Consider the following 26,539-nt stretch of genomic DNA (forward strand, 5'->3'; position numbering starts at 1 on the left):
AGTGTATGCACATGCAACTTCGGGAACTGGTGCCGGATGTTCAAGGAAGGAGGCATGCACCCCCTCCGAGGCCTCCCCAACACCTCAATAGAAAAAAATTGCATAAAACATTTGGGAATTCGAAAATACACTTAAAAATACTTGTGAGTACTTTCATTTTATGGAGCCAATTTTTTTATTCGATTAAATTTTAAACCCCTAAAACATAAAGTGCATGGACGCCCCAGCATACTCTCGTGGAACCTGATTTGTAAAATTTTAATAAATGTACATGTGTACTGGGATATCAGTCCTTTCCGTGTATACTGACTGTATTGCTGGGTAGAGAAAAAATAAAGGGACCTAGCTGGTTCAATATTGGAACCACCCAACAACTCCAGAACCTTATCTAAAGATTTTGAATAATAAAAGAGAAATACTTACATGGACAAAATTTAATGCTGTAACCTTGTTTACAGTATACAGCAAACTTATATATATTATAGCATTGAATCATGATTTTTTGAAGTATACACTCTCGTAACTGCAGCGGTGTGTGCATACAAATTGAGTAACGCGCGTTAACGCGTTATGAAAATTTGTATGCACACACCGCTGCAGTTATGAGAGTGTATACTTCAAAAAATCATGATTTAATGCTTATATTTACATATTTTTAACTTCTTGTTTTTTCTGCAAATGTGATTCATACCTTAAAAATCCTATCTTATCATAAGGGTAAGTTAATATTAATGAAGAGCCACAGTAACAGCCACAAGCGTGAACTTTGATTTTTGCTTGTGAAGTTGTAGTTTACAGCGTTCAACGTTTTTGACGTCATAATTAAAACTCGTCAATTTGACCTTTGACTACTTGTTGCATTTAGAGGCATTTGAAGATCAAAGAATTTAATGGTAAAAAACACAGTAGAATGTGTGTGTGTGTATATATATATATATATATATATATATATATATATATATATATATATATATATATATATATATATATATATATATATATATATATATATATATATATATATATATATATATATACACACATACAAATGTACATGTTAGAGACAAGTGTCTGTATATGCAAATCTAGAACGGGGGTCGGGACACCCGACCCCTCCCCTCTGGAAAATTAAAATTTCTGAAATTTACGTAATAAAATTATCGAAAATAGCCCCCCCCCCCCCTGGAACACAAAGATATCCCTCGCCCCTTTCCTCATCCCCCTGGAAAAAAATTTCTGGATCCGTCCATGGTCTGCCGAGTAATAAGATGCGCTTTAAAAAACTAAGCGGTCTTGACTGCAAAGGTTTTATACATGCATGTACGTTTTATATAATGATTTTGCAATACTAAAATCTATGTTTTCTGTATAGCTAAAATTATCATACCCGACTTATATATTTTTTTCCTTTTCGTACTTTTTAATTCATTCTTCATAATCCTATATATATAGTGATTATGAATGTCGACATGCAGTTAGTGTACATCTTATATAGTGGTGAGGACTAATCGCCGGAATGGCGACGGAATAGACGTAGTGACATGTATAAAAAGGTCGATAACTTGTGTTAGGTATAAGCTATCACCATTCGGTTTTCAGTTTTTTGATCTATGGATAGAGGGCTATCGAAATATGTAAAAATTTATTTGATAGGTACATGTTTGATACATAAAACCTTGACCGGAATGAGCTATGATCGCAAAAATTAGCTGCCGGAATGACGAAGTCGACTTCATAAAACACCTAATATCTCCAAAAGTTTTTAATATTTTTTCATTCGGAAACGATTTTTTTAATCACAACGACCAGGCCTATAAAATGTAAAAAAAATTAAATCGATATCTTTAGATTGAGAATGCAAAACCTTGACCGGAATGGAAATTTTTCGTTAAAAAAGAATGCTGAAATCGTGCAGTCATCTCTAAATAATCACCTGTATCATAAAAACCATTGATTATATTTCCATTCGGTCAAGATTTTTTTCATCCTTGGGTATACACCTTTCAGACAATATATAGTTTCATATATCAAACTGGATTTAAATGCTCAAAACCTTGACCGGAATGAAAATTTTTCACTCAAAATTTACAAATTTTATTAGATGCACTCAGGTATCGCTCAGGTAAAGAAGCCGTACTACAAGAAGGTGTGAACAACACAAGTAATAAAAACATAGGGAGTTTATTAAAACAACAAATTTCAATAGAACAACAAATTTAATCACGACAATGGTCAATACATAGCCAATCTGTACAATCATTATTTACATCTGCACATTTTGAATGTTTCCAAACATTTCAAAGCTTTTTCCCTAATTTAAAATCACAGCCTACCATTTCATCCACCCAATCTGGAAATCCACAAGAACAACAGCAATGAATTGTTAAAACTTGTGTTTTAAAACTGTAATGTCAGGAGTTTGTGATGAATTTTGCGGAAATTGCGTAAATAAATCATTTTCTAAACATTCTACAAGATGGCTCCTAATACTTTCTGATTTAAAAGAGGTTTTAGTTTGAAATGAATTATCGGGATTAAAACAAAATTCTACAAGGTTAGCAATTGCAAATAATCCACAATCAAAGCCATTTTCTTGTTGTTGAGAATCTAAAATCTTAATAGGAATAGAAGTCTTATTACGCCAATAAATAAGAGAGAGTTGAATTTCAAGAGATGGAGTGTTTACTGTTTGGTTCTTGCTCTTGCTAAGACTATCTAAAATACAAATTTCGTTATTGTTATTTTGAAAAGATGTTACCCAATGACTTCTACCCGTGTGATGTATCTGAACTGAAGGTGGTTGAGTATGTTCAAATTTTTTATCGCATTTCCATGATTTAGTTTGTTCGTCAAATAGTGGTGCAAGATTTGTGCAAGATTTGTTAACTGTAACCCATGTATATGTTCAAACTGCTTTTTGATTATATCTAATGAATAATTCACAATATCGGAACACAGCCACCCTGTTGGATCTAAAATATTTTTCTTGTGCGAAACATTAAGCCCAGAAACCCATTTTTCGTCTTGAATAACCTTATCGGAACACTCTTTACATTCTAATTTGAATATTTTTAACGGGAATGTCGTCGCAAACATCATCTTGTTCTAACGCGGCGGCGTCGGAATCCGGAGCTGGTATAACTTCCTTGTCGCAATCATTCGGTCGCGGTTTTTTCCTACCGGATTTTTTATCGTTATCGTTACGTTTCAAACTACTCTTAGACAATAAAACTAAATTATAAATTTCGTCTTTTGTCAACTTCTTTGCACTTTTAACACTAGTTTAAATGTTTTTCACTTGTTTGACGTCGCGAGCGTTCATCACCACTTTGAACTCTTTTAGCGGCATTTAATTTATCGAATATCTGTGATGGCGACATACCGATTTCGGAATCCTTTTTAATTATCCTTCAATTTTATATATCACAGCTTCCATGGACAAGCTTCTATGTATTTAGCTCTTGTACATTTTTACTCCCTTTGATGTAAACAATTAAAATCATCATCCGATCCTAATTATCACGGCTTACACGGACAAGCAGTTTTTACATATAATTATATATTTAGTTTCGATACATTCTAAATCACTTTAATGTAAACAATTAAATCATCATCACGGCTTACATGGACAAGCAGCTTTTAATTCAAATTTAGCTTTGGTACTGTTCTACTTACTGTGATAAAAGCATCGTTGATATTTATTTTTAATAAATAATATAATAACTTTTTTAATAAAAGAATAAATAACCAATAACAATTTCTTTATCTTAATTTCGCGTATAAATTGTTTCTTTTTAAAATGATGTTTAAAAAAGCAGATGTAAGATTATCTACGTATACGAGTTCATGTACTACATATATGTTTTTATCACATGTGTTGTTCACACCTTCCTGTAGTACGGCTTCTTTACCTGAGCGCATTAATAAAATTTGTAAATTTTGAGTGTAAAATTTTCATTCCGGTCAAGGTTTTGAGCATTTAAATCTAGTTTGATATATTAAACTATATATTATCTGAAAGGTGTATACCCAAGGATGAAAAAAATCTTGACCGAATGGAAATATAATCAATGGTTTTTATGATACTGGTGATTATTTAGAGATGACTGCACGATTACAGCATTCTTTTTTAACGAAAAATTTCCATTCCGGTCAAGGTTTTGCATACTCAATCTAAAGATATCGATTTAATTTTTTTTACATTTTATAGGCCTGGTCGTTGTGATTAAAAAAATCGTTTCCGAATGAAAAAATATTAAAAACTTTTGGAGATATTGGGTGTTTTATGAAGTCGACTTCGTCATTCCGGCAGCTAATTTTTGCGATCATAGCTCATTCCGGTCAAGGTTTTATGTATCAAACATGTACCTATCAAATAAATTTTTACATATTTCGATAGCCCTCTATCCACAGATCAAAAAACTGAAAACCGAATGGTGATAGCTCATACCTAACACAAGTTATCGACCTTTTTATACATGTCACTACGTCTATTCCGTCGCCATTCCGGCGAATAGACCTGCCCTTATATAGTACTGCGTAGGGTCCCGGTGTCCATTCCCGCTCCAGCCATATCGCATCTTCGCTAGCCAGGGGTTTACGATCCACTCTACTCCTATTCAACCTCTACAGCGCCTTGTAGAGGAGCAGAATGGATCGTAAACCCCTGGCTTGCGAAGATAGCAACATCGATTTTCGCAGAACAAAAAAAAAAGAGTTAGATTTTGTTTTCAAAGTTTAAAATCGGTCTCTATAGCCGTATAGTGGCATATTTGTACACCTACAAAGTTCTCATGCGCGAAGCTATAGGGTAGGGGGAGGGTGGAGGAGGCCCGGGACACCCCCTCCCCCGGGAAATTCATAATTTCAAAATAATTATTAAAACATCATAATGAATAAAACACATAGATCTCTTATTATGTTTTTAATGTACAAGCATATGATAATTGTTTCTTCCATGTTTAACTTTGGAAAATATGCGCCAGAGATTTAAGATACGAATATCTGAAGAACGAGTTAACAAGTTGCTGTTTCGCCATTTTTCTGACAGCTACACAGGTAATATTTGTTTGCCGTTTATTTGTTAGTGATATGCAGAAATGCACCCTAATCTTATGCACTTTATACTTCATGTTCTTGTCTTATGTCTTAAAGTTTGGATGTTCATGCATATATTGTATTTATCGTAAAAATTGAAATCAGCTGCACGCTGGATGCATGGTCGAATATAGATATAATGTATGTATAAAATTATGGTTTCTGGGTAAAAATACTGAAATAGACCTTAGTATTAATGTGCATTTTGTGGGACAATGCGATTTTGAATCATTTATCATGAACGAAGTTATTTCAATTAATGCTATAATATAGCGTATCATTACGATATCATTAAAAACAATATCACGGATGCTTTGGTCTCAGTGTATGCATGTGTACATGATGCTTGGCTAATATACATATAAATACACAATGTATTCATATATATGCAGACATCAAAACCCAAGCGTCTGTGAACAATACATATGACAGCCCCGTAAAATTTACCAATCAGTGTAATGATAACTTTTAAAAATCAATACTTGTCTGTTCATATAAAAAGGTATTTCGCCTCATGCATTAACACCCGCAAACATTCTACTAATAAAAGCATAATCAATAGGATCACCCCCATGAAAATTGGAAACATCTGAAAGATTTGACAGGTTTATGCAACATAAGACAAGTTTTTGTAATTAATTCTTGTTTAATAAAAAACATGAATATACAATTTCATTATTTTTGAAACTGTCAATTAGATTTATATGATTTAAAAAATTATTTAAAAAAAAAAAATACATGCAACTGTAAAAGCAAGCTTACTAAGCTTGGAAAAAGAAGATATAATAGCTAAAAAAAACATGTATTTACATTTGTATCTATTTGTAGGTTATACACATGTATAAGCAACTAGTCAGAATGATCTAGCTCAGAAATAGAATTAGCCAAGGAATCTTGACCTTCCCACAGAATGGATGCCAAAAGAATTTGTTCATCCTCGGACATAGCCCCTCCGAAAGACCCCTCGGAGGAAACTGTTGACGACGGGAAACATGTTGTCCACCGTTTTCAGGAACTTTTTGAGAGTGAAAACTTGAGTGACATTGTTCTAGTGGTTGGCCTGACTCGGTACTCCGTGCACAAGTTTGTTTTAATCACAGCAAGTGACGTTTTTCAGTAAGTGAAATTGGCGTTGGATGACAGCAGTAACAATGCATTATTTGAAAATTGTTAAATACATGGACATCTTCTGTTGGATTTTAACATTTAATATGTATACAATTTATGAAAATCGATAAACATTTAGTGATATGACACGATCACAGATTGTGTATGTTTTTTCATAAATACTCATGCAAGTGAATAGTAATACCTGTGTAGTTAACTGTTAAATAGTTTAATCTTTGTGTGGAGTCCGGTCAAGTCGTACACAGACCAACTCGTATACAGGTCAACTCGTATACAAAAATTTCCGTATAAACAACCAAAAATCAGCTCGTATACAAAAATTCCCGGTGTGTTTAACCGAAAGTCAACTCGTATACAAAAATTTCATATGCCTATATAATTTATGTCAAATATTAAATATGATAATAAATATAACAAATGCTGCACAGCAGTTATGAGTCAAATATTCTTACAACATATGATGTATTTAAGAAAATATTATATAATGTTACAGCAAAAGATGACTTTCATTGTCTAGAACGGTGATGAGTATAGGCTAACGTTAATGACTCAAAAATACCTTGTAAACGAGCTGACTTTTGGTTTTTTATGCGGAAATGTTTGTATACGAGTTGACCTGTATACGAGTTGGTCTGTGTACGACTTGACTGTAAATCTCTTTGTATTTATCATGCATTTAATATATATGTATATATATTTAATATATATGTATATATATATATATCTTGCCAACAACAGAAACTGTTAAATCATTTTGAAGTGAGATTTACTACATGTACCGTATATCCGTTAATTTTCGCAATGATTTAATTTTTGCTTTTTTTGCGATCACTTTTACATAGCAAATAATTGAATATGCAGAAATTATATCCTTTATTATTTTCTATACGAAACTTTTTAAATCGCAAAAAATGACTGTCGCAAATTAAAAATGTTACAGATTTTTCCCATTTTCGCAAAATTTTGTGACACGCGAAAAACCCCCCAGATATACAGTATCAGTTTGAATTTATTAATAATTCTTTTGTCATGCAGATAATCTCATTACTTTGGCGTATTAAAACACTGGCAACGGTATGTATCAATCTGTAATGATCACTTTTAGAGCCATGTTGAATGAGAACCAGTGGCATGAGGCCAACCAGCCAGAGGTCACACTTACAGAGGAAGAGGAATGCTTGCCTGTATTTAGGGACTTTTTAAGGTAACCAGACCCACAGAATGAGATGCACTGTTAGATAACAGGCTTGGCCCCTGTGCATTCATTCATACATGGTGCTTTGATAGTATTAGTTATCATTCATGATGGTTTTTATTCTATGATAGTTGATATTTTGCTGTTGGTTTATTTTGTCAGATATCTGTACTGTGGCAGCGTGACATTGACCACTTCCACAGTGCTGCCTGTGTTAATCCTTGCAGACAAGTACTGTATACCCTCGCTGTGCGAGTCCTGTGTTCAGTACATGTCACAGCATGTCGTTGAGTCCCCAGACACAAATCGAACCCTATCATGGTACCAGTATGCCAAAATCAGGGGCTACGAAAAGCTAAAAGAGGAGACTTTTAGATTCATACTATCAAATTTTCACATTGTTCAGAACTCTCCTGATTGGTTGGTGCTGAACAAGTTCGAAGTTCAGGAGTTTTTGAGTAGTTCAGACATTGTGGTGGAGAGCGAGTACATCTTGTGGAGGAAATTAGCAGAATGGTTTGGTCATCAAGATGACATTGCTGGGGTGCTGAAAGAGTTGCTGCCCTTGGTGCGATTTTCCCTGATGACGCCAAAACAGTTGTACGACATTGAGAGCTCTGATCTGTACAAAGAGAATCATCACGTGTTTAGCGAGAAGTTTCTGCAGGCATACCGACGACACTCTCTTCTCAGCGAGGATGTGGAAAAGCTGTCCAACACAATGCATGAACCTCACAGAAACTACAGTGCACCTAGTTACGGCATCTCCTGCCCTTTGACCTTGATAAATTACCAGGTGAAGGCCAAAATTGACAGCAAGATAATCGTGGACAACTTCAAAGTTCCTCTCCAGTTCAATCCTTCCAGCAACACCACTGATCAGGCCAAGGCCTCGTTTCATGTGGAGTTTTTCCCAAAGGGGTACTTTCAGCCACACATGTTATACCAGACCTACCTTGGAAAACACAACGAAAAGACAACTCTTGTCGTACGTCGCATGAACCCCATCCTTACGCCCGAAGTTGTGACCGTTGAGGTTACAATGGTCATTTATGGAAAGAAAAACCAGGTATTTTTAGACTTCTTATTTTAATAGAGCGTCAAATATTTTTTGTAGTCTGATCAGATGATCTAAAGTAAAAATAAGTACTAGCCTTATCAAAGATATGTGGAACCCTAATATTTCCTAATGATTTTCCTGTTGAAAACAATTCCTGTAGTTGTTAGTACCATTGTACAGTTTGTTCATTAAGATTATTAACAGGTCAATTAAAAAGAAGTAATAAATTGCTCTTCTCTATAAAGTTTGTCAATTGTGGTTTCATCAATAATTGTTGAGTACCATTTTCTGTGGATTTTATTGTCAGGTTGATCAAGGAAATCTTAAATGTATGATCATGTGCAAAAGCATTTATTTATATATTGCCCCTTAATTCCCACAAATTTACACTTCGTTGAAGGTGTGATTTTTTAAATCCACAAAAATTTGGCCTTCAAATTAGTAGACAAAGTAATGAAACCACAATAGCTATCACTTTCCACTGTATTCTTAAAATTTGTGGTTGAGGTTTGAAGAGGAAATTGATATTTTTGATTAAAAAATGTTCTTGCATTTTATGTTTTAATTCACGTTTGAAGGGGAAATCTTTTATATCTCTCTGAACTAAAAATGTAAAAAAAAAAGTCAAAGAGGATAAACATTTCTGATATCAGGTATTATCAATTATTATCTCAAGATTTTTTTTTTTCAATGAGATTTGATTTCTTTGAAAGGTTTTAAAAAAAACAATTAAAAATAAGAGTTTATTTTATTGTAGGTTCAGTATGTTGCCCACTCTGTGACAAAGACCCACCATTTCTGTGAGAAAAGCCGCAAACTGGAGATAGAGGACGTGATATCCATTGAAAAGCTCCAGGAGAATAACTCCCGCTACCTTGTCAACGGGCGCTTCGAGGCCACTTTGTTTCTCAAGGTCATCGACGTCCATGATACCAAAGATGGAAACAAAAAGTAAAGAACTGATACCAAATCGTAAAAAAATAATAACGGGGAAAAAATTGGTGTAAGGACTAAAATTGACTGTTTATGTATTAACGTGCATGATGGTTGGTTCTCTTACTATTCCATATTGTAAGAGGGGCAAAAATCACATATTGTAGTGATTTATTAAATATTTTTATATATTTCAGAAATATTTTTTATGATATTGATATTGAATATCCAATTATTTAGATATCAATGTCAATGAATTTAGATTTGTGTGTACTAGCAGCATGTGTTAGAGGGTAAAATGCCACAACTTTTAATAAGCATTACCGTATATTTATATATATGCATGCTAGATAAAATAGTTCATCATTTGTGTGTATATGTAAGGTGTATTGATTTGTAAGATTTTACAACATCTTATGAATCTGACTGCATTGTAGATTTTGTTTCCGCTGAATTCTTTTTATGTACATTAATACATTGTATGTATACATTGATAAGCTACAATCTTACATTGCTTTTTGAAAAAATTGATGGTTTCTTTGGCCCAACCTTTTCAGCTTTGAATTTTTAATTACAATCATGTATATCTGTCTCAGGTTTGATGAAATTTTGCTAAAAAGTCAATTTAATGTTTATTTACATGCCTTAATTGAAAGGTGACTGTTTCTTTCCGTGGGAGAGGGTTTGATATAGACTATGCCTATCACCCAATTCATTTGATGATTAGATTAAATTAAAGGTATCTGTACTGTAGCATGTGTGGATCGGGGGATTCGATAACCCCCACCCTCAAGGAAAATTCAAATTTAGTAAATTTTCATTGTAAATTGACCGAAAAAGGCCTCTGGCTCCCCCTGGCAGACACAATTATCCCTGGGACCTCCCTGAAATCAATTTTAAAATTATGTGTTTTTGATACACTTATGACAATTTTTTGGTCATACCTTTTATAGACTAAATAAAGTAGGAAATTTTGAATGTTGATTAAAAAAATCAACATTGGTTTATATGTCTAATCCGACAAGCTGATTGATGGATGTATTTGTTAGTTATAACATTTAGTTTAAGAGGGCTCAATGGTTATGGTCTTTTTTAGACTGTAATGATCTCCTCTCATTAAAGAGCTCTTTATATAAATAGAGAAAAAATATCCAAATTTAAGGTACCTCACTACACCTACACTTATACTTTTTAAGACACAAGATGGCGATTTAAAAGTTCTTTTAAACTGTTTATATCGTTCAGTTTGGTTGTATATCGTAGTAGCTCAGTGGTTAAAGAATTGGGCTTCTGAGCCACACATCATGGGTTCGAATCCGCCTGGAGCTTTTGTTTATGTTAACTGAATCAAATTTTTGAAAATGTAGTTTTTCATCCAAAATTGCATATTTTTTGGCATATTAGACTTCTTATCCATTATGATATCTATCATAATCAAGTAATTTTCTGCTGATTTGAGAAAATATTTCACGGTGTAGTGAGCCACCTTAAAAGGTAAAATTCATGTATTATAGATTATTTCTTTACTCAGTGATTGTTCATAGCTTAACAATTGTCTTCAAAATTTTAAGGTAGACCTGATGGTTAATTTGTTGACCATCCAGCCTCCTTAATGTTCGTTGTCATTTTTTTTATTTCTACATCTAGAAAACCATACTAGATATTTTTAGATTTCAAATGTGTATTTATTTTTAAATAAAAAATTCTTATATTTCTGCAGATCATAACATTTTTACTTTGAAGGAAATATTTCAGCATGTATAAAATTTTCATTACATAAAAGCATGTACCGGTACTATTTTTTTTCCTAGTCTGACATGATTATCATACAAAATATTGTTTTTTTTATTAATTTTATAGTTGAACTACATATTTTTTATGGTGCTGACCCCCCCCCCCCCCTCCCCCAATAGAGCTGAACTTGGTAAATGGGTGTATTTTCAAAATCTTAACTTTTTTGTATTGTCTAAATTTAATGTGTTCAATGTATACCAAATGTACATGTATAATTGTATCTAAGGCGTAAACAAAAATTCCAAGGGTAATAAATAGACTTATATACCAATACGTTGTGTATTCATGTGCAACTGTTTTTTGCTGCTTCCAGTTTTTTGTTCTGTGTTCATGCTTATACTGAAGTTGATCTGCTTAGAAAATAGATGTTTATTGATGTTATTACTTTTATATCCTCCCTTTTCATACTAAGTAGATATGGAGATTTTCTTTACTAGATAAAATAATCCATTATTTTTGACGATTGCTTTACTTTTGACATTAGACTTTTTTTTTAATGTAAATTGTACTATTCTGTAGTATTTTCAATTCATGCCTTATTTCTGACAAGTGTTTTTTTTTTAAATTTATTTTATGATATAAAGGATGAGTGCAATAATTTGATTTTACTGTTTCATTTCTCTTAAGACCAAAAACCCACAAAATAAAAAAAAAAAATATCAAAAATCCAATGCCAAACCAACACAAATACACCTCCAAGAAAACAATAAACAAGATTATTATGGTACATGATAGGAGATATGTGGACAAAAGTTCAATGAACAAAGCTATATGATCCAAATTGAATTGCAGGAATTAAACTTAAGTTTATAAGAACATGTGATGCAAACAAAAAGTTATTAGAACTAAAGGTCATGGTCCACATAATCGGCAGGTCACATTTCCCAGTGGCGTCGGAAGCAAATTGAAAAAGGGTTTTGGTTATGGCTATGTCTAACTTTGCAAAATAGCTAGGAGAGGGGCCTACCCCCCCCCCCCCCTCCCCCGGTCTTTGTTTTTTAAGCTTTATTTGCATCCTCTTCGATAAGTGGCCTAAAACTGAGATTTTTAGGGAAGTGAAAGTATCATAATCCAAACAAATCTGAATCTTAGAATCTTCATCATTTTAAAAGAGTTTCCATGTACAAGTATTTAACAGACTTTTTCTGTTAAACTCGGTGTTTTTTAGAGACTGTTAATATTCTTAAAAAAACCGGTACACTTTGATGAAGAACCAGATAGATCTGCATCGACCCCATCATATTTATATATTCCTTTTGACTTTTGCACCCTCCTATGGCTGTAGCATAGGCCGTCGGTTTGGGGATTTTGCACAGTAACATCGCAGTTGTAGCATTGGTGTTTCTAGGAGAAACAATGGATTTAAGCAACAAAAGAAATCAATTACTATAGTATTATTATCTTCTAAATAAAAATCATAACGTTTTGAATTACTGAGTACTACAAGTAAAGAGTCGCAACGAAACTACTAGTCATTCGAACGGTTACTGTATATTTTGAACACCTCTTAAGGTTGTCTTAAACGTATACGACTCATGTTTATATCATGTATAATACTATGTTTTAAATGTTTCAAACCACAACTTTTATTTCACATTTTTCATACACGCTTTATTTAAAATTATGTATTTATGATCATTTACATTGTATAAAGGTTGCTACCAAAACCAGTAAAATTTGAATCATATTCAGAATCCGATACATTTATCTTGAAATAAGATCACTTAGTGATCAATGAAAGTTTTTTTTCTCCAAGAAGGAAGTATTTTTACACCATTTCCCTCCGAAGTCTCAAAACCCTTCCAATCGCAACTTATCGGGCCTTTCCGGCAAGCTCGGAAAAACACCTCGAATGTATTACCTATAGGCGTCCATGACAACCCCCCCCCCCACACCTTTTTGTAAAACTTGAAATAAATAGAATACATTTTACGATCTGTTGAGATGTGAGCTATACTTCATTAAAGTAAACGATATACACTAAAATATAACACAGAAGCGACATACAAGACTGTCTAGCCGAGACTTATTTTAATGGGAAGCGACTCCATTTTGTATAAAATTCTAACATTCGGTGATCTTAATACATTCGATGTGTTTTTCCGAGCTTGCCGGAAAGGCTCGAGAAGGTGTTTTTCCGAGCTTGCCGGAAAGGCCCGAGAAGTTGCGATTGAAAACCCTTCATCTTTCAAGAAGGGTGTATGATTCCCACAAAAATTGCGAACCTATAAGCTCCATATACTGAGGTTCATCAAAATTCGTTAAATTCTAATTATATTCGTTCAATAATAATTTTTGCTGATTTCTTCGTTGAGTTGATTCGCGAAATTAACAGTTCATTGAAGTGCAAATGCCTAATAAAATGTCATTTAGTGTTGATAGAATCACTGGCCACGAATTTGGGTATAAAATTATTTAAAACTGTTATATTCACGAAAACTAATGTTCTCGAATATGTTATTTTTCTTATCTGTAATAGGACTCAGATTTTTACATATAATCATTACACCTCATTATATGATTACAAAAGTCTTCGTCATCAAATGAATGTGTAACATATATAACCAAGCATGCGTAGTTAAAACAAGGTGCTTATTGCTGAATCTGATGAATTTATTCACATAAGGTAAAAAAAAAGGCATTGACCTATAAAACGATAGAATGAGTCTAAAAAATTATTATGAAAATAACCTAACAAAAAAAATCAAAAAATAAATAAATCAGAAAATAGTTATACACATAAACATATTCCCTTTTCATGAAAAAAAAAATAGTTACAATGCTTAATAGTAAAAAAGGTTAACCTGTGTTTCAACTTTAACTGCAAGAATACAAATCAGTATTGACAACGCAATTAGTTAAAATCATAGACAAAAACTTTATACTGGTATATAAAACATACGTTAACGTGAAATTCACATGCTACAGTCAGATATCGGCTGGATATAATATTCTTGAAACTTAGTACATAGAACTTCAATACTTTTGGTCAATATTAGCCACTGAAATTACAAATAGAAAAAAAAACCAATTGATCAACAACTTCAACTTATACAAATTCTAAACTCTGCAGGTTTAATAATCGAAAAGATAGACGTAAAAATGAATAAATACACCGACAAAATACTATTACTCACAAAAATATAATATTACATCTTTGGTTTATTTCTGAAATATTGTATGCATATGACAATCAAGTCCCATGCATGTATATATATTTGTTAATAATCAAGTCTTTGAGCATTTCAGAGATCGGACCAAATCCCGACGAAACCCGGAATCAAAAAGCCCATAAACAAATGGGTTAACCACATGATTTAAAATGTACCCTTGGCGGAAGATCAAATAGACATGGAGCCTCCAGTGAGGAAGTTCAATCCACATCTCTGGGTGATGAAGTTCGCACATTTTGAGGATGTTCGAAGGGATATACGTGATTATGAACAAAAGAGCAATCGTCATAAACATGTAGGAAAATCGGTTGGTCTGGTAGTTATTACGCAATGCTACGGTCAGTGATGCTAATTTACCAAGACTAGCTACGGATGAATTTCTTTTTGTATAGTTTACCGATTTTTCGGATTTGTCGTCTGCAGTGGATTTGAACAAGCATTCATTTGTTTCAGATGTGATTTCTTTAATGTTGTTTTGGTTGACTTCTGAACTTGGACTTTTGCCTGTGGATTGCTTTTTACTATTCACTGCACTCCGTTTGATAGCTCTTGCGATAAAGACGTACAGCACGATGATTGTTACCATGGCAACAACGATCAAGATAAAAACAAAAATGTCATACCCTACCATCACAGAAGAAAATTGTACGTTGTGGTGAATATGATCACATCTGTACCCGATGACATCGTGGTCACGGTGAGGCACCTGATGTAGATCATAGAACAAAAATACCGGTGAATTCAAAACCACGGCGGCCAGGAAAATCAAGATTAGGCACACCCTGTCGTTAGGCAATGGCCGCTGGATTTGGAAAGGTCGACAAATCCTGTAATACCTCTGAAAAGCGATGAGCAACAGAACCCCATCTCCAGTGGCGGCAAACACTCTGCTCGTAAAGTTGGAAATTTGGCAAAGTCTGTGGTTCGGATACATAACTGGAAAAATATTGTCCAAGGTTTTGTCAATGGTGGTGAAAATGGTGGCCAAAAGATCAAAGAAAGCAAGATGAGGAATCAGGAATCTGTCTTCCAGCTTCCCTTTGATTCGAAAGCTGTAAAAGAAAAGAACTACTGTGTTTCCCACAATTCCAACAGCACAGTATACCCAAAGAATGACGGTGTTAAACAAGAGCTGATGTAGCAAAATGGAGTTCCATTCTTCTAGAAGTGTTTTGTCTGTGATGTTTTCCATATCTTTCATCATTCGATACAATCATCACTCGGTTTAGTCAAATGCGTTTGTGAGGCCTGGGTTTTTCGATTCAGCCTTTATTGACGTACTTAAAAATAAAGAAACTTTGAACAGACGATGCTTGTAAAAGATTTGAACTTTTCAAGTGCACGGTCATTTTTCAGGAAACTCATGCGATTTAGCAGGAAATCGCGAAGAGGGCGGTAGCAGTGCATTTGTTATCTTCATCTATATTGTACTTTGTTATACATATACAATGTATTTGTTGTATGTCCTTCCGAAAGATGATCAAAGTTAGGTGAACACCGGACGTTTGCATGATGCACCATACTTAGATTTTACTTTCATTGGTGAGATAGAAGTACATGCTATATATCAATAAATTATATAACATAGCCTTACAAATGGTGAAGTGTTGAAGACAAATATTAAAATCATGCAGTTGTCAACGGTGGAGGGGGTTAGGGTTACATACAAACTTCCAAAAAGTTAACAAAGTTATTGCAGGATTGAAACTTAAAATCATTATCCAAAGGAAATTTCGACACGAACAAGTTTCTCCAGGGTTTTATGATTTATTGATTATAAGTTTGTAAGGTGGAAAGACATAACATTTAGGAAATTATACATATGCATAAATGTGCTGTATTGCAAATGATGAAATAAGTAGTTGACATTTCAATAACAATGTTAATTGCAACGTTCCTAGCGGTTTAGTGCACATATTGTGTTCAGCTGATAATAAAAATCACTTAATCCATACATTTGAAACACTTCCGAATTCCCTTCCGGAATCTTGCATGGAACAAGAAGAAAATGAAAGGGTTCAAGACATGGCTGAAAATTAACATCCTGTGGGCAACAAGTATGGCGACCACCTTTAAACTGTTATCTCCTGGTGTGTTAAAAAGTTTGGTTTTAGTGTCATCTGGCAAAAGATTTATCACATATGTTGGCATATATGCCACAAAATACACCCCGAAAACTACGACACACATCAAAGAAAACTTCACTCCCGATCGTTTATATTTACTCAGGGAAGATTGGCGTTTCTGCATTTGGAAGGTTTTAAACCCGATTCTAATGTATAACGCTGTTATAAAAACGATGTTTATAAACGTCAGTAAAAGCAAACAATGGAAATAAGAATACTTGTAAAGCAGTTTTTGTTCATTCAGAGTATCTCCGCATACTTTTTTGTTCACTCTTGCTACTGAAATATCTCTTAATTCCACCATGAAAAATACCGGAATGGCAATAAGCCCTGAAAATAGGACGGATATAATGACAAGTGATCTATGCCATTTACCATTAAGCACGGGTTTCTGAAAAACAAAACAATATCTTTGCACCGCAATGAGGAGTAAACAAAATGCTCCAGTCGATGAACAAAAAACGACTCCAAACCACAAACTCTGGCAGAGATACAGAGAAGGAAAAGACATTGTGAAGATGTCCTGCAAGACGGAGAATGTTCCGATCGAAATTATAGCGGTGATGTCGAAAAAGGCCAACCAGGGAATGAAGTAAAAAAGTCCGGAACGCCGATGAGAAAATCTCTTGTAAAAATGAATCACAAACGCATTTCCACTAACTCCAACGAGAATTTGTATTAAGGCTATAGTCATGCTTGGGATTCGAGCTTCCAACATTTCCCTTTTGTAATGCGCTAACATCAGAAGAGTATCATTGCGTTTGAAATGGACACTAGTAGATTCAAGCGTCGACATCATTGTAAAAGTATTGTTAATGAAATTTCAAGTAAACTATAGGATTGCCATCATCTTTCACGTGCTTGTGGTTTCCGTTTAAAAAGAATTATATAATGTTTGTCGACCGGTCTTAACGTCACATAACCAATAAAAACGAGTCCGATGCCTTAGACCACATCGCTCATATAAGTACTTTGTTTCATTACAATGTGTCACTACTGTAATGTACTTTTAAGGACAAAACTTAGCCGTTGTCATTTTCCAGAATATTGATTTCTATCAATTAAAAAAAAAAGAAAGTACAGAACCATATGACAGGTTATTGTGAAGGGCACTCTTCTGCATATGTATGTTCTGTTAAATTGTCCTAATACAATTTAGATCAAGAAAATCCTGTAAGTCGTATACGTTTGTTAAATTTCACGATCTCTAGAAATTAGGCAATTGCGATTGTTTTAATTTCACGCTGAAAGAAATGGCGCAATGATCAAAGCACATGCATTGAAACTATTCTGAAAACTAATCATATTGTTCACAATGGGTGTAATTTCGCCGGAAGTTTATAAATCGAGAAAATAATTAAATTAAAGTCACCGTGATTATTTGCCAGTCTTAGATATATGGTTTGATGCTCATGATCTCGAAAGTTTTCATGATATTAGACTATTTTTTTAAAGGAATGGGCCGGTCATGATCAGAGGAGTTTTTCTTGAATGCGCCTTTTAACTTCTCATAAGACAGAAAACAATTCGATAAAATATGTCTTGAAAAGGGAATTCCAATCGTAGGTACCTAGGCAATCAATGGAAACTGTATATTTTAAAGAAGGAAGAAACCCCTACTTCCTGTGGGTTTTTTGCTAAAAAAATTAAGAACAGTTGAAAGTTAAAGAACGGGGCCAACGCTTACCCTGGGTTTACAATATGAACAAACTTGAATGTGCACTAAACTAGGATGCTTCAACATGGATATGACAAGTCGTTCTCTTGCTTTTCTAAAGAAAATCTTTCAAAATATTTCTCTGTCAAAACATGTGGTAACTTTTGGTACTCTATTGTGGTCCCCACCTAAGTGGTTTCTATGATCAATCCACTCAATTTCTAATAATTTGGGCCTTGACATTCAATCGAACAAACTTGATTTCACATTACCCAAGTACTATTTTTGCCAAGTTTGGCTTGATTTGGCATGGTTCTGAATAGAGAGAATGAAATGTAAAAAAGTTTACGACAACGACATACAACGGACAAATAAGCAGTGAAGCTCATTTTTTAATTATACCTTTGAACGAGGCAAGCTAAAAAAAACCCACACCAATATTAAAGTTTGCAACATTAAACGACGAGTTCAGACCGAGCTGAGTCTAGGACTTTGTTCTAAAAGTCGTAAAGCAGTCTCAGCGCAGCTGCATAATTTATGCAAAAGGATGTTCTGATAATTTACAGAATTATTAAAGAACGTGGGGGAATAAGCCGAGCCATAAAACCACTTAGGTCCATTTGAAAAACCCACAATAATTTTTCATTTTGGGCGTAAATCAGTTTTGAAGTACGTCACAGTTAAATCATAATTCTACGTGGGGTGAATATCACAGTTGGATCGATGATGTTATATTGTGTGGAAAAATCAATTCAAATTTATAAAGTACACTCTTTATAATGTACACGTATGTTGAAATAAATTGAAGATGGAAAATTGCATCCTGAACACATTTTTTTCTGCGTTTAATTCATTTATTATTTCAAATTTGTTCTTTAAACAAATCAACAGCAACTACTGCGGACATGTAAATTTTTATTCCACTATATTAAAGGATGAGCTACACAAAATGGGCGTGTCTTATGGCATAACCGAGACATGTTATTGGCTGCGCCGCGTAGAAATACATAGATGTGCTACATGAAAACTATAGTGATTTTAAAATGTTGTTTTAATCTGTTTATATTGAAAATAATATAAATATAAGTAATAAGAAATCATTCCTTAAATATTATCTATCATAAAGTCCTTCGGGCTTTATTGGATTTGACCACGCTCCAACAGAAATTATCACTTCATAGTACTAAAAAAAAATATTTTTTTCGCATCAATTAAAAGGGCAAGGACAGTTACTAATCCTGTCTTCTTTGCTAACAAAACTTGGCAATTATGACTTAGTAAAAATAAAACAAGGGATAGTAATTCATTATTGATTTTCCTTGCGCATAAAATATATATTTATAAATAACGTCATGACTATTTCATGTTTAAAAAAATCGATTATCATTGAAATTTAAACCACCGAAATAGAAACTAACACACTATAGTTTGTCCCAAGATATTTATACTGCACATTTTGACAAATTTTAATAAAATTACACATACATGTGAAAGAAGTACCATTGGAATCGATGGGAAATAAAAATTTCAATAATGACTTTATTCCAACATTATCATTTTTCCAACGTAAAAATTCACAGGAACGAAAAAAGATTTCCTACCAAGATTTATAATTGGGAATGCTGACATCTTTTCTCCAGTCGGAAGTCACTCAACGTTATACAACGTTATTATCCGGGTCTGTTGCAATATAAAATCCCCTTATACATCACATTTTTTAGCCGTGTATTAAGTCCTATTAAGCTAGAGGGGACGTTTCAAAGGAGAACTCTTGGATACTTTTCCTACTTTTGAATGAACGTCGATTAATTCCTTAGATATTTACAAATATTGAGTAATTAAGCAAAATGTGAATCGAGGATATCTTGGGACAGAGTATAAATCGTGAAATTTTAGACGCCTGAAATTAAACAAGTTACGCATTATTTAAAATCGTGCCGTTTTCTTGCGTGTTTTTGTATCTACGTTAGCATTAGGAAGGATGACATAATACCTCTAAGGATCTGTTTGTGCTCACTTAGCTGTTTGGTGGATAAAAAAATAAATCATAATATCGAATTGAAGATTTCGGAATTCAAGACATGAGTAAAGACTTATTATATATAATTCTTCTTGCGGGTTACTCATGTTACATATGCATGTAAATTTTAAAAAATTTGAAGTCATCCCAACTGGCATGTAGTTGTTTACCATTTTGCATCCTATTTACCCGTTTCCAATGCAATATATACTGAATTAAAAACTAAAGATATCTTACTTAATAAAAACAGTAATATTCAAAATGATTTCAGTATGACAAATGTAGCTAAGCACTTTTTTTTCAATTTGAAGAACCACCTCAAATTCATAGCATTTTCTATACCATCTATGTTTAAATTAAATTAACATAGAATAATGGAGCTTGAACAAATTTCTGATTTGAGTTCATTTGTTAATAAAAATGTTCTTAAATAAATCAACAGCAACTAATGTATGCGTACTAATGTATACATTGTGCATAAAAACGTTACAATGTTTTTAATTTGTTTATCTCTAAGATATATGTAGCCGAACACTTTGATTCATCCTGATACGAAGTCATTGTTTATTACCAAATAAATATCAAGTTATATACTTGCATTATCAATAAACATTTATTCTAGTTAGCTACTTTAACATATTTTATTGAATAAATTCTACGAATATTTGAAAAAAACCAAACAAACACAAGTTTGTGTTTACTCTCCTTTTAAAGCAGGTCTTTGCAACTTAGATGCGTAAAGTAAAATAAATAAAAGTTTGTGTGATTTTTAACTTAATTTTCAATAACAAAAATGTGTGCCAGAAATAGAATTTAAACGAGTAAATAAGATAACAAATTTCATTTTCTATGCAGATGTTTGAATGTGACTTGTCAAATACAAGTCAAATACAGTAGGAAATGAATAATAATCTTATAGTAGTATATTTGTTGTGTTATCTGTATTATACTGTATGGACAATAATACCTAATTCTTTAGTACCCTTCCGAAAAGCGTTTAAATCGAACTTAACCGGATGTAAACAGCCTGTATCGGTTTGTTTATTATAAGTTTACATATCTGGAAGGTTGAAATTTAGAATGTCATTTACTGTTATGTATTGCAAATCTAGAATCTAGCCCATCAATTATTGATATGTTGTTAGATGGATTCACTTTGTTGGAATATTGCCATGAAAAATTACAATAACAAACTGTCAACCATCCAAAATTCAACGCAGAGCAACACAGACCTCTAAAAAAATAAAGATGGGATCAGCTGCCTAGGAGGAGTAAGCATTTCCTGCCGACTGGTCGTCCCCGCCGTGTACTCAATTTCAAGATCATGAAAAACGAAAGAAACCGTCTACTGGCCTCTGCATATCAGTTTATTTCAAAATAAGCACAAATTAAGAATATCATATTCATTTTTGTTCTTCGCGCAATGAACGTTTTGCCATATTTATCAGCAATTGCAAATATAACATGACCTTAAAATGGAAGCTATATAAACGACAGTCTGTTAAATCTAAGCAGTTCAGTGCAAGAACAACATTGTTCCCTTCTAATTTGGCATTGGCTAAAATACTGTCCCATTTCCCTGCGAAATCTTGCATGGAAAAGATAAATTATTAATGGATTCAATACATGACTGAATATAAGCATCCTCTGAACAACAAGTAAGGCGATATGCTTAGAGTTGTTTTCATCCATTGCGTGATAGACTTTTGTTCTTGTTTCATCTGGTAACAGACTAAGTGCATTTGAGGGTATGTAGGCTACAATATACACCACGAATACTGAGACATACATCAATGTATATTTTAGTCCAGCTTTCCTAAAGGAAGATGGGTGTCTTTGTTTTTCTTTTGGACACAGCATTTTAAACGTTTTCAACCCGATTCTTACGTACAATATCGTAATCACAACAATGAGTAGAAACGCCAAGAAAAATAACGAATGAAGATATGAGTACTTGTAAATGAGTTTTTCTTCATATAAAGTATCTCCGCATACCTCCCGGATCACTCCTCCTACTGACATTGTTCTCAAATCCACGATGAAGAAAACCGGAATTGCTATAAATACCGATATATGAAGTGAGATGATGATAAACAATCGATGCCACTTACGAGTAAGCACTGGCTTCTGAAATACGTAACAATATCTTTGGAACGCAATGAGAAGTAAACATGATGCTCCAGATGATGTACAGAAGATGACCCCAAACCACATACTCTGACATAGAAATAAAGATGGAAAACAAATTGAGAATATGTCCTGCAATATGGAAAATGTTCCGATCGTAATTATAGCATGAATGTCGAATAGTGCCAACCAGGGAATAAAATAAAAGAGTCTGGAACGGAGTGATGAGTTTTTCCGGTAAATGTGAATCACAAACGCGTTCCCACTTACTCCAACTAGAATCTGTCCCACAGCTATAACCATATTGGGAATTCGTTTCTTCATCATTTCTCTATTGGAATGCGAAAACAACATAGCAGTATCATTGCTTTGGACATTGTCACAAAGAGTACCGATCATCGACATCATTGTTAGTGTAATATTGATTGTCAGATGTAAAAATTGCTGTGCTATGAAATGTTTCAGTTATATATAAACGAAGGTTTAGCCGCCCTCTGACTGGTGCATGCGGTTTCCGGTTAATAAAACAAAACACTATTTGTTGCAATTAGAGCAGTATCATTTAATTTTGAACTTTTTATTCAAAAGTGGCAATTTACAGTAATTTTATTTTCATTCAAAAGTATGCATTATTGCAAACATTACGTAATACAAGTAATAACAAAATGTAAATGTATTTGCAACAACAAGAAACAGAAAGAACTTGGGGTCGTTAGGAAAAAAATCATAAAATCAGTCCCTTGCTACACACTCATAACAAATACAAGCATTTTTTGCTAAGAAGTCGCAAACCTTATGCTATGAAATAAGGTAGAAATATTTAAAAAATTACGTGCTTGAAGAATGATATCATAATTGTTTATTTATAATTGTTTATTCATTTTTTTATGATTTATGTAAATATAAATAGTATTAAATCTTTTATATTCTATTTTTTCCATTTTGGTGTGTATTATGAAACCTTTTTAAAATTATTGCGATTTCTTAAAAAAAAATAACTCTCTATTCTCCTAACTTTTTCTTTCAAAACGTACACCAAACAGAACATTTGGCAAACTCATTGCAAATTTATTATGCTTATGCTTCTGGTTTTGCTTAATAAACAACCAATTGCAACGAAAGGAATCTTATTTCATTCATGTTTGGATTAGATGACAGGACATAAATTTAATAAGATAAACACCATTACGAAGACATAAAATGCGAGTCATTTGATTCATAAAGTTGACCGTTTTGTATTAAAAAAGGTTATTTTTTTTAGTTATAGCACAAATGTTAACAGTTACCGAAACACTTTTGAATTTCCTTCCGATATCTCGCATGAAAAAGGTAGAATATGAATGGGTTCAAGACATGGCTGAATATTAACATCCTGTGAGCTACAAGTATAGCGATAAGCTTCGATTTGTTCTCTAATGTGTGAAACAATTCTGTTTTTGTTTCATCTGGTAAAACAATGATCACATTGGCTGGAATGTAAGCCACAACATAAACAACAAACACTGTAATATACATCGAAGTAAATTTCAGCCCGGGAGTTCTTCTTGAAGATTGGTGATTCTCATTTGTTGACATTTTGTAAGTTTTTAGTCCGATTCTCACGTACAATATTGTTATAATTATAATATTTATGCATGCTAAAGAAAGAAGGATGTGGAAATAAATAAATTTGTATATGTGCTTTGATTTTTTCAGAGTATCACCGCACACCGAACCGTTCACACCCGTTACTTTTATCTCTCTTAAATCCACAATGAAAAAGACAGGAATTGCAAAGACTACTGCAAATGTTACAATGATGGAGATAAACAAACGGTGCCATTTACTATGATTAAGCGTTGGTCTCTGAAATACGTAACAATATCTTTGCACCGCAATGAGAAGTAAACAGGATGCTCCAGTTGTAGTACAGAAAATGACTCCGAACCATAACGTCTGGCAGAGGTATAAGGACGGGAAACACATTGAGAAGATGTCCTGCAGTATGGAAAATGTTCCGATCGTAATAATAGCGTTGATATCGAAAAAAGCCAACCAGGGAATGAAGTAAAAAAGTCGGGAACGAAGTGATGAGTTTTTCCGGTAAATGTGAATTACGAACGCGTTCCCACTTACTCCAACAAGAATTAGTACCATGGATATGGCTATGCTTGGGATTCGGGCTTCCATCATAACTCTGCATCTTTCGCTTGCCCGCATAACAGTTTCATTGGTGTTGGTACTGGCAGAGCTATTTTCAAGCATGGACATATTTGTTAATGAACGATGTGTCGTTGTACAGTTTTTCGTCCTTTCAAGTGTGCAAGTTTTTTCCGGTGTTAAAAACCTCCACACTAAGTCATCATGCTGTCAGTGCGGTAGGGAAAACATTACTGTGAATATTTATCATCGATAAAAATCATAAATTGTTTACGCATAGGAGGACTGTTAATGGAGATCAAACAAGCCCACCTACTTTTTCCAAGTACTACACATAAATACGTTACACGCAAGAAAATATTACACCATAATGAAATCACGTTATTATTGCATAATTAATACTCGACTTGCAGGGGCATAACACTCCTTCTGTTTGAACACTTTCAAAGCTGGCTGTATAATTGTATATAAGGGGGGGGGGGGAAACCCCAACGGAAGTGTGAAATAAGTACTGACAGTAAAAATTAAGACCGTGTTTTCAGCAATATTCCCTATATTGAAACATAAATTTCGATGTAATTTTTTAAGAGGTACATGTATACGTGGGTAAATCAAACATGTAAAACTAAAAGGACAACGTTCTAGATGTCTACATTGAAGATTTGTAAATTAAAACTGCTTGCTACAGATCAACTCGGAGCCTTTGCAGGTACACGAGACCCACTAAAAAACTATTCAAAGGGGAATAACTCAAAACCAGCTTCTGGTTTGGCTTAATAAACAACCAATTGCAATGAAAGGAATCTTATTTCATTCATGTTTGAATTAGATGACAGGACATAAATTTAATAAGATAAACACCATTACGAAGACATAAAATGCGAGTCATTTGATTCATAAAGTTGACCGTTTTGTATTAAAAAAGGTTATTTTTTTTAGTTATAGCACAAATGTTAACAGTTACCGAAACACTTTTGAATTTCCTTCCGATATCTCGCATGAAAAAGGTAGAATATGAATGGGTTCAAGACATGGCTGAATATTAACATCCTGTGAGCTACAAGTATAGCGATAAGCTTCGATTTGTTCTCCAATGTGTGAAACAATTCTGTTTTTGTTTCATCTGGTAAAACAATGATCACATTGGCTGGAATGTAAGCCACAACATAAACAACAAACACTGTAATATACATCAAAGTAAATTTCAGCCCGGGAGTTCTTCTTGAAGATTGGTGATTCTCATTTGTTGACATTTTGTAAGTTTTTAGTCCGATTATCACGTACAATATTGTTATAATTATTATATTCATACATGCCAAAGAAAGAAGGGTAATAATAGCGTTGATATCGAAAAAAGCCAACCAGGGAATGAAGTAAAAGAGTCGGGAACGAAGTGATGAGTTTTTCCGGTAAATGTGAATTACGAACGCGTTCCCACTTACTCCAACAAGAATTAGTACCATGGATATGGCTATGCTTGGGATTCGGGCTTCCATCATACTGGCAGAGATATTTTCAAGCATGGACATATTTGTTAATGAACGATGTGTCGTTGTACAGTTTTTCGTCCTTTCAAGTGTGCAAGTTTTTTCCGGTGTTAAAAACCCAGATAGCATGACTACGTTGGGCCAACGTTGGCCCTTAGTTGTTCATTACGTTGTACCAACGTTGGCAGACTACATTGGGCCAACGTAATTTTGCTCATCGGCCCTACGTTGGTCCAACATGTTGGGCCAACGTTGGTCCAACATGTTGGACCAACGTAGGGCCGATGAGCAAAATTACGTTGGCCCAACGTAGCCTGCCAACATTGATCCAACTTAATGAACAACTGAGGGTCAACGTTGGCCCAACGTAAAGATTACGAGGAAAATTACATCGGCCCAACGTCCTCTGTCAACGTTGGTCCATCCTAGTAAACAGGTGAGGGCTAACGTAGTGACAACGATCAAACTTTCAATGGCTAAACGTAGCATGTCGGCACTTATTCAATGTAATCCCAATTTAAATTCAACACTCTTGTTCAATTAATTCCTGTTTGCTGTTTGGCTATTAAGATGCAGGAGTTCAAATATTCTATGCAACGAAAA

General features: G+C 33.8%; 1 protein-coding gene across 1 annotated transcript; it reads left to right on the forward strand.

The window, feature by feature from the left end:
- The first annotated feature begins 5,939 nt into the window (after window positions 1-5,939).
- LOC128186167 (BTB/POZ domain-containing protein 17-like) lies at window positions 5,940-11,754 on the forward strand. The gene is made up of 4 exons (XM_052855916.1): window positions 5,940-6,213; window positions 7,331-7,429; window positions 7,583-8,489; window positions 9,238-11,754. Exons 1-4 carry the CDS (start codon window positions 6,008-6,010, stop codon window positions 9,433-9,435), a joined length of 1,410 nt encoding a protein of 469 aa, XP_052711876.1. The 5' UTR covers window positions 5,940-6,007; the 3' UTR covers window positions 9,436-11,754.
- The last annotated feature ends 14,785 nt before the right edge of the window (window positions 11,755-26,539 follow it).

This window comes from Crassostrea angulata, chromosome 5, assembly GCF_025612915.1.
Source record: "Crassostrea angulata isolate pt1a10 chromosome 5, ASM2561291v2, whole genome shotgun sequence".
Lineage (NCBI taxonomy): Eukaryota > Metazoa > Mollusca > Bivalvia > Ostreida > Ostreidae > Magallana > Magallana angulata.

Excerpts from the sequence above, each read along its gene's own strand:
- LOC128186167 (XM_052855916.1), top strand. The coding sequence starts at position 6,008 with ATGGATGCCAAAAGAATTTGTTCATCCTCGGACATAGCCCCTCCGAAA. Across the intron at positions 6,214-7,330 it reads ACAGCAAGTGACGTTTTTCA|AGCCATGTTGAATGAGAACC; the intron begins GTAAGTGAAATT and ends GATCACTTTTAG. Across the intron at positions 7,430-7,582 it reads GTATTTAGGGACTTTTTAAG|ATATCTGTACTGTGGCAGCG; the intron begins GTAACCAGACCC and ends TTATTTTGTCAG.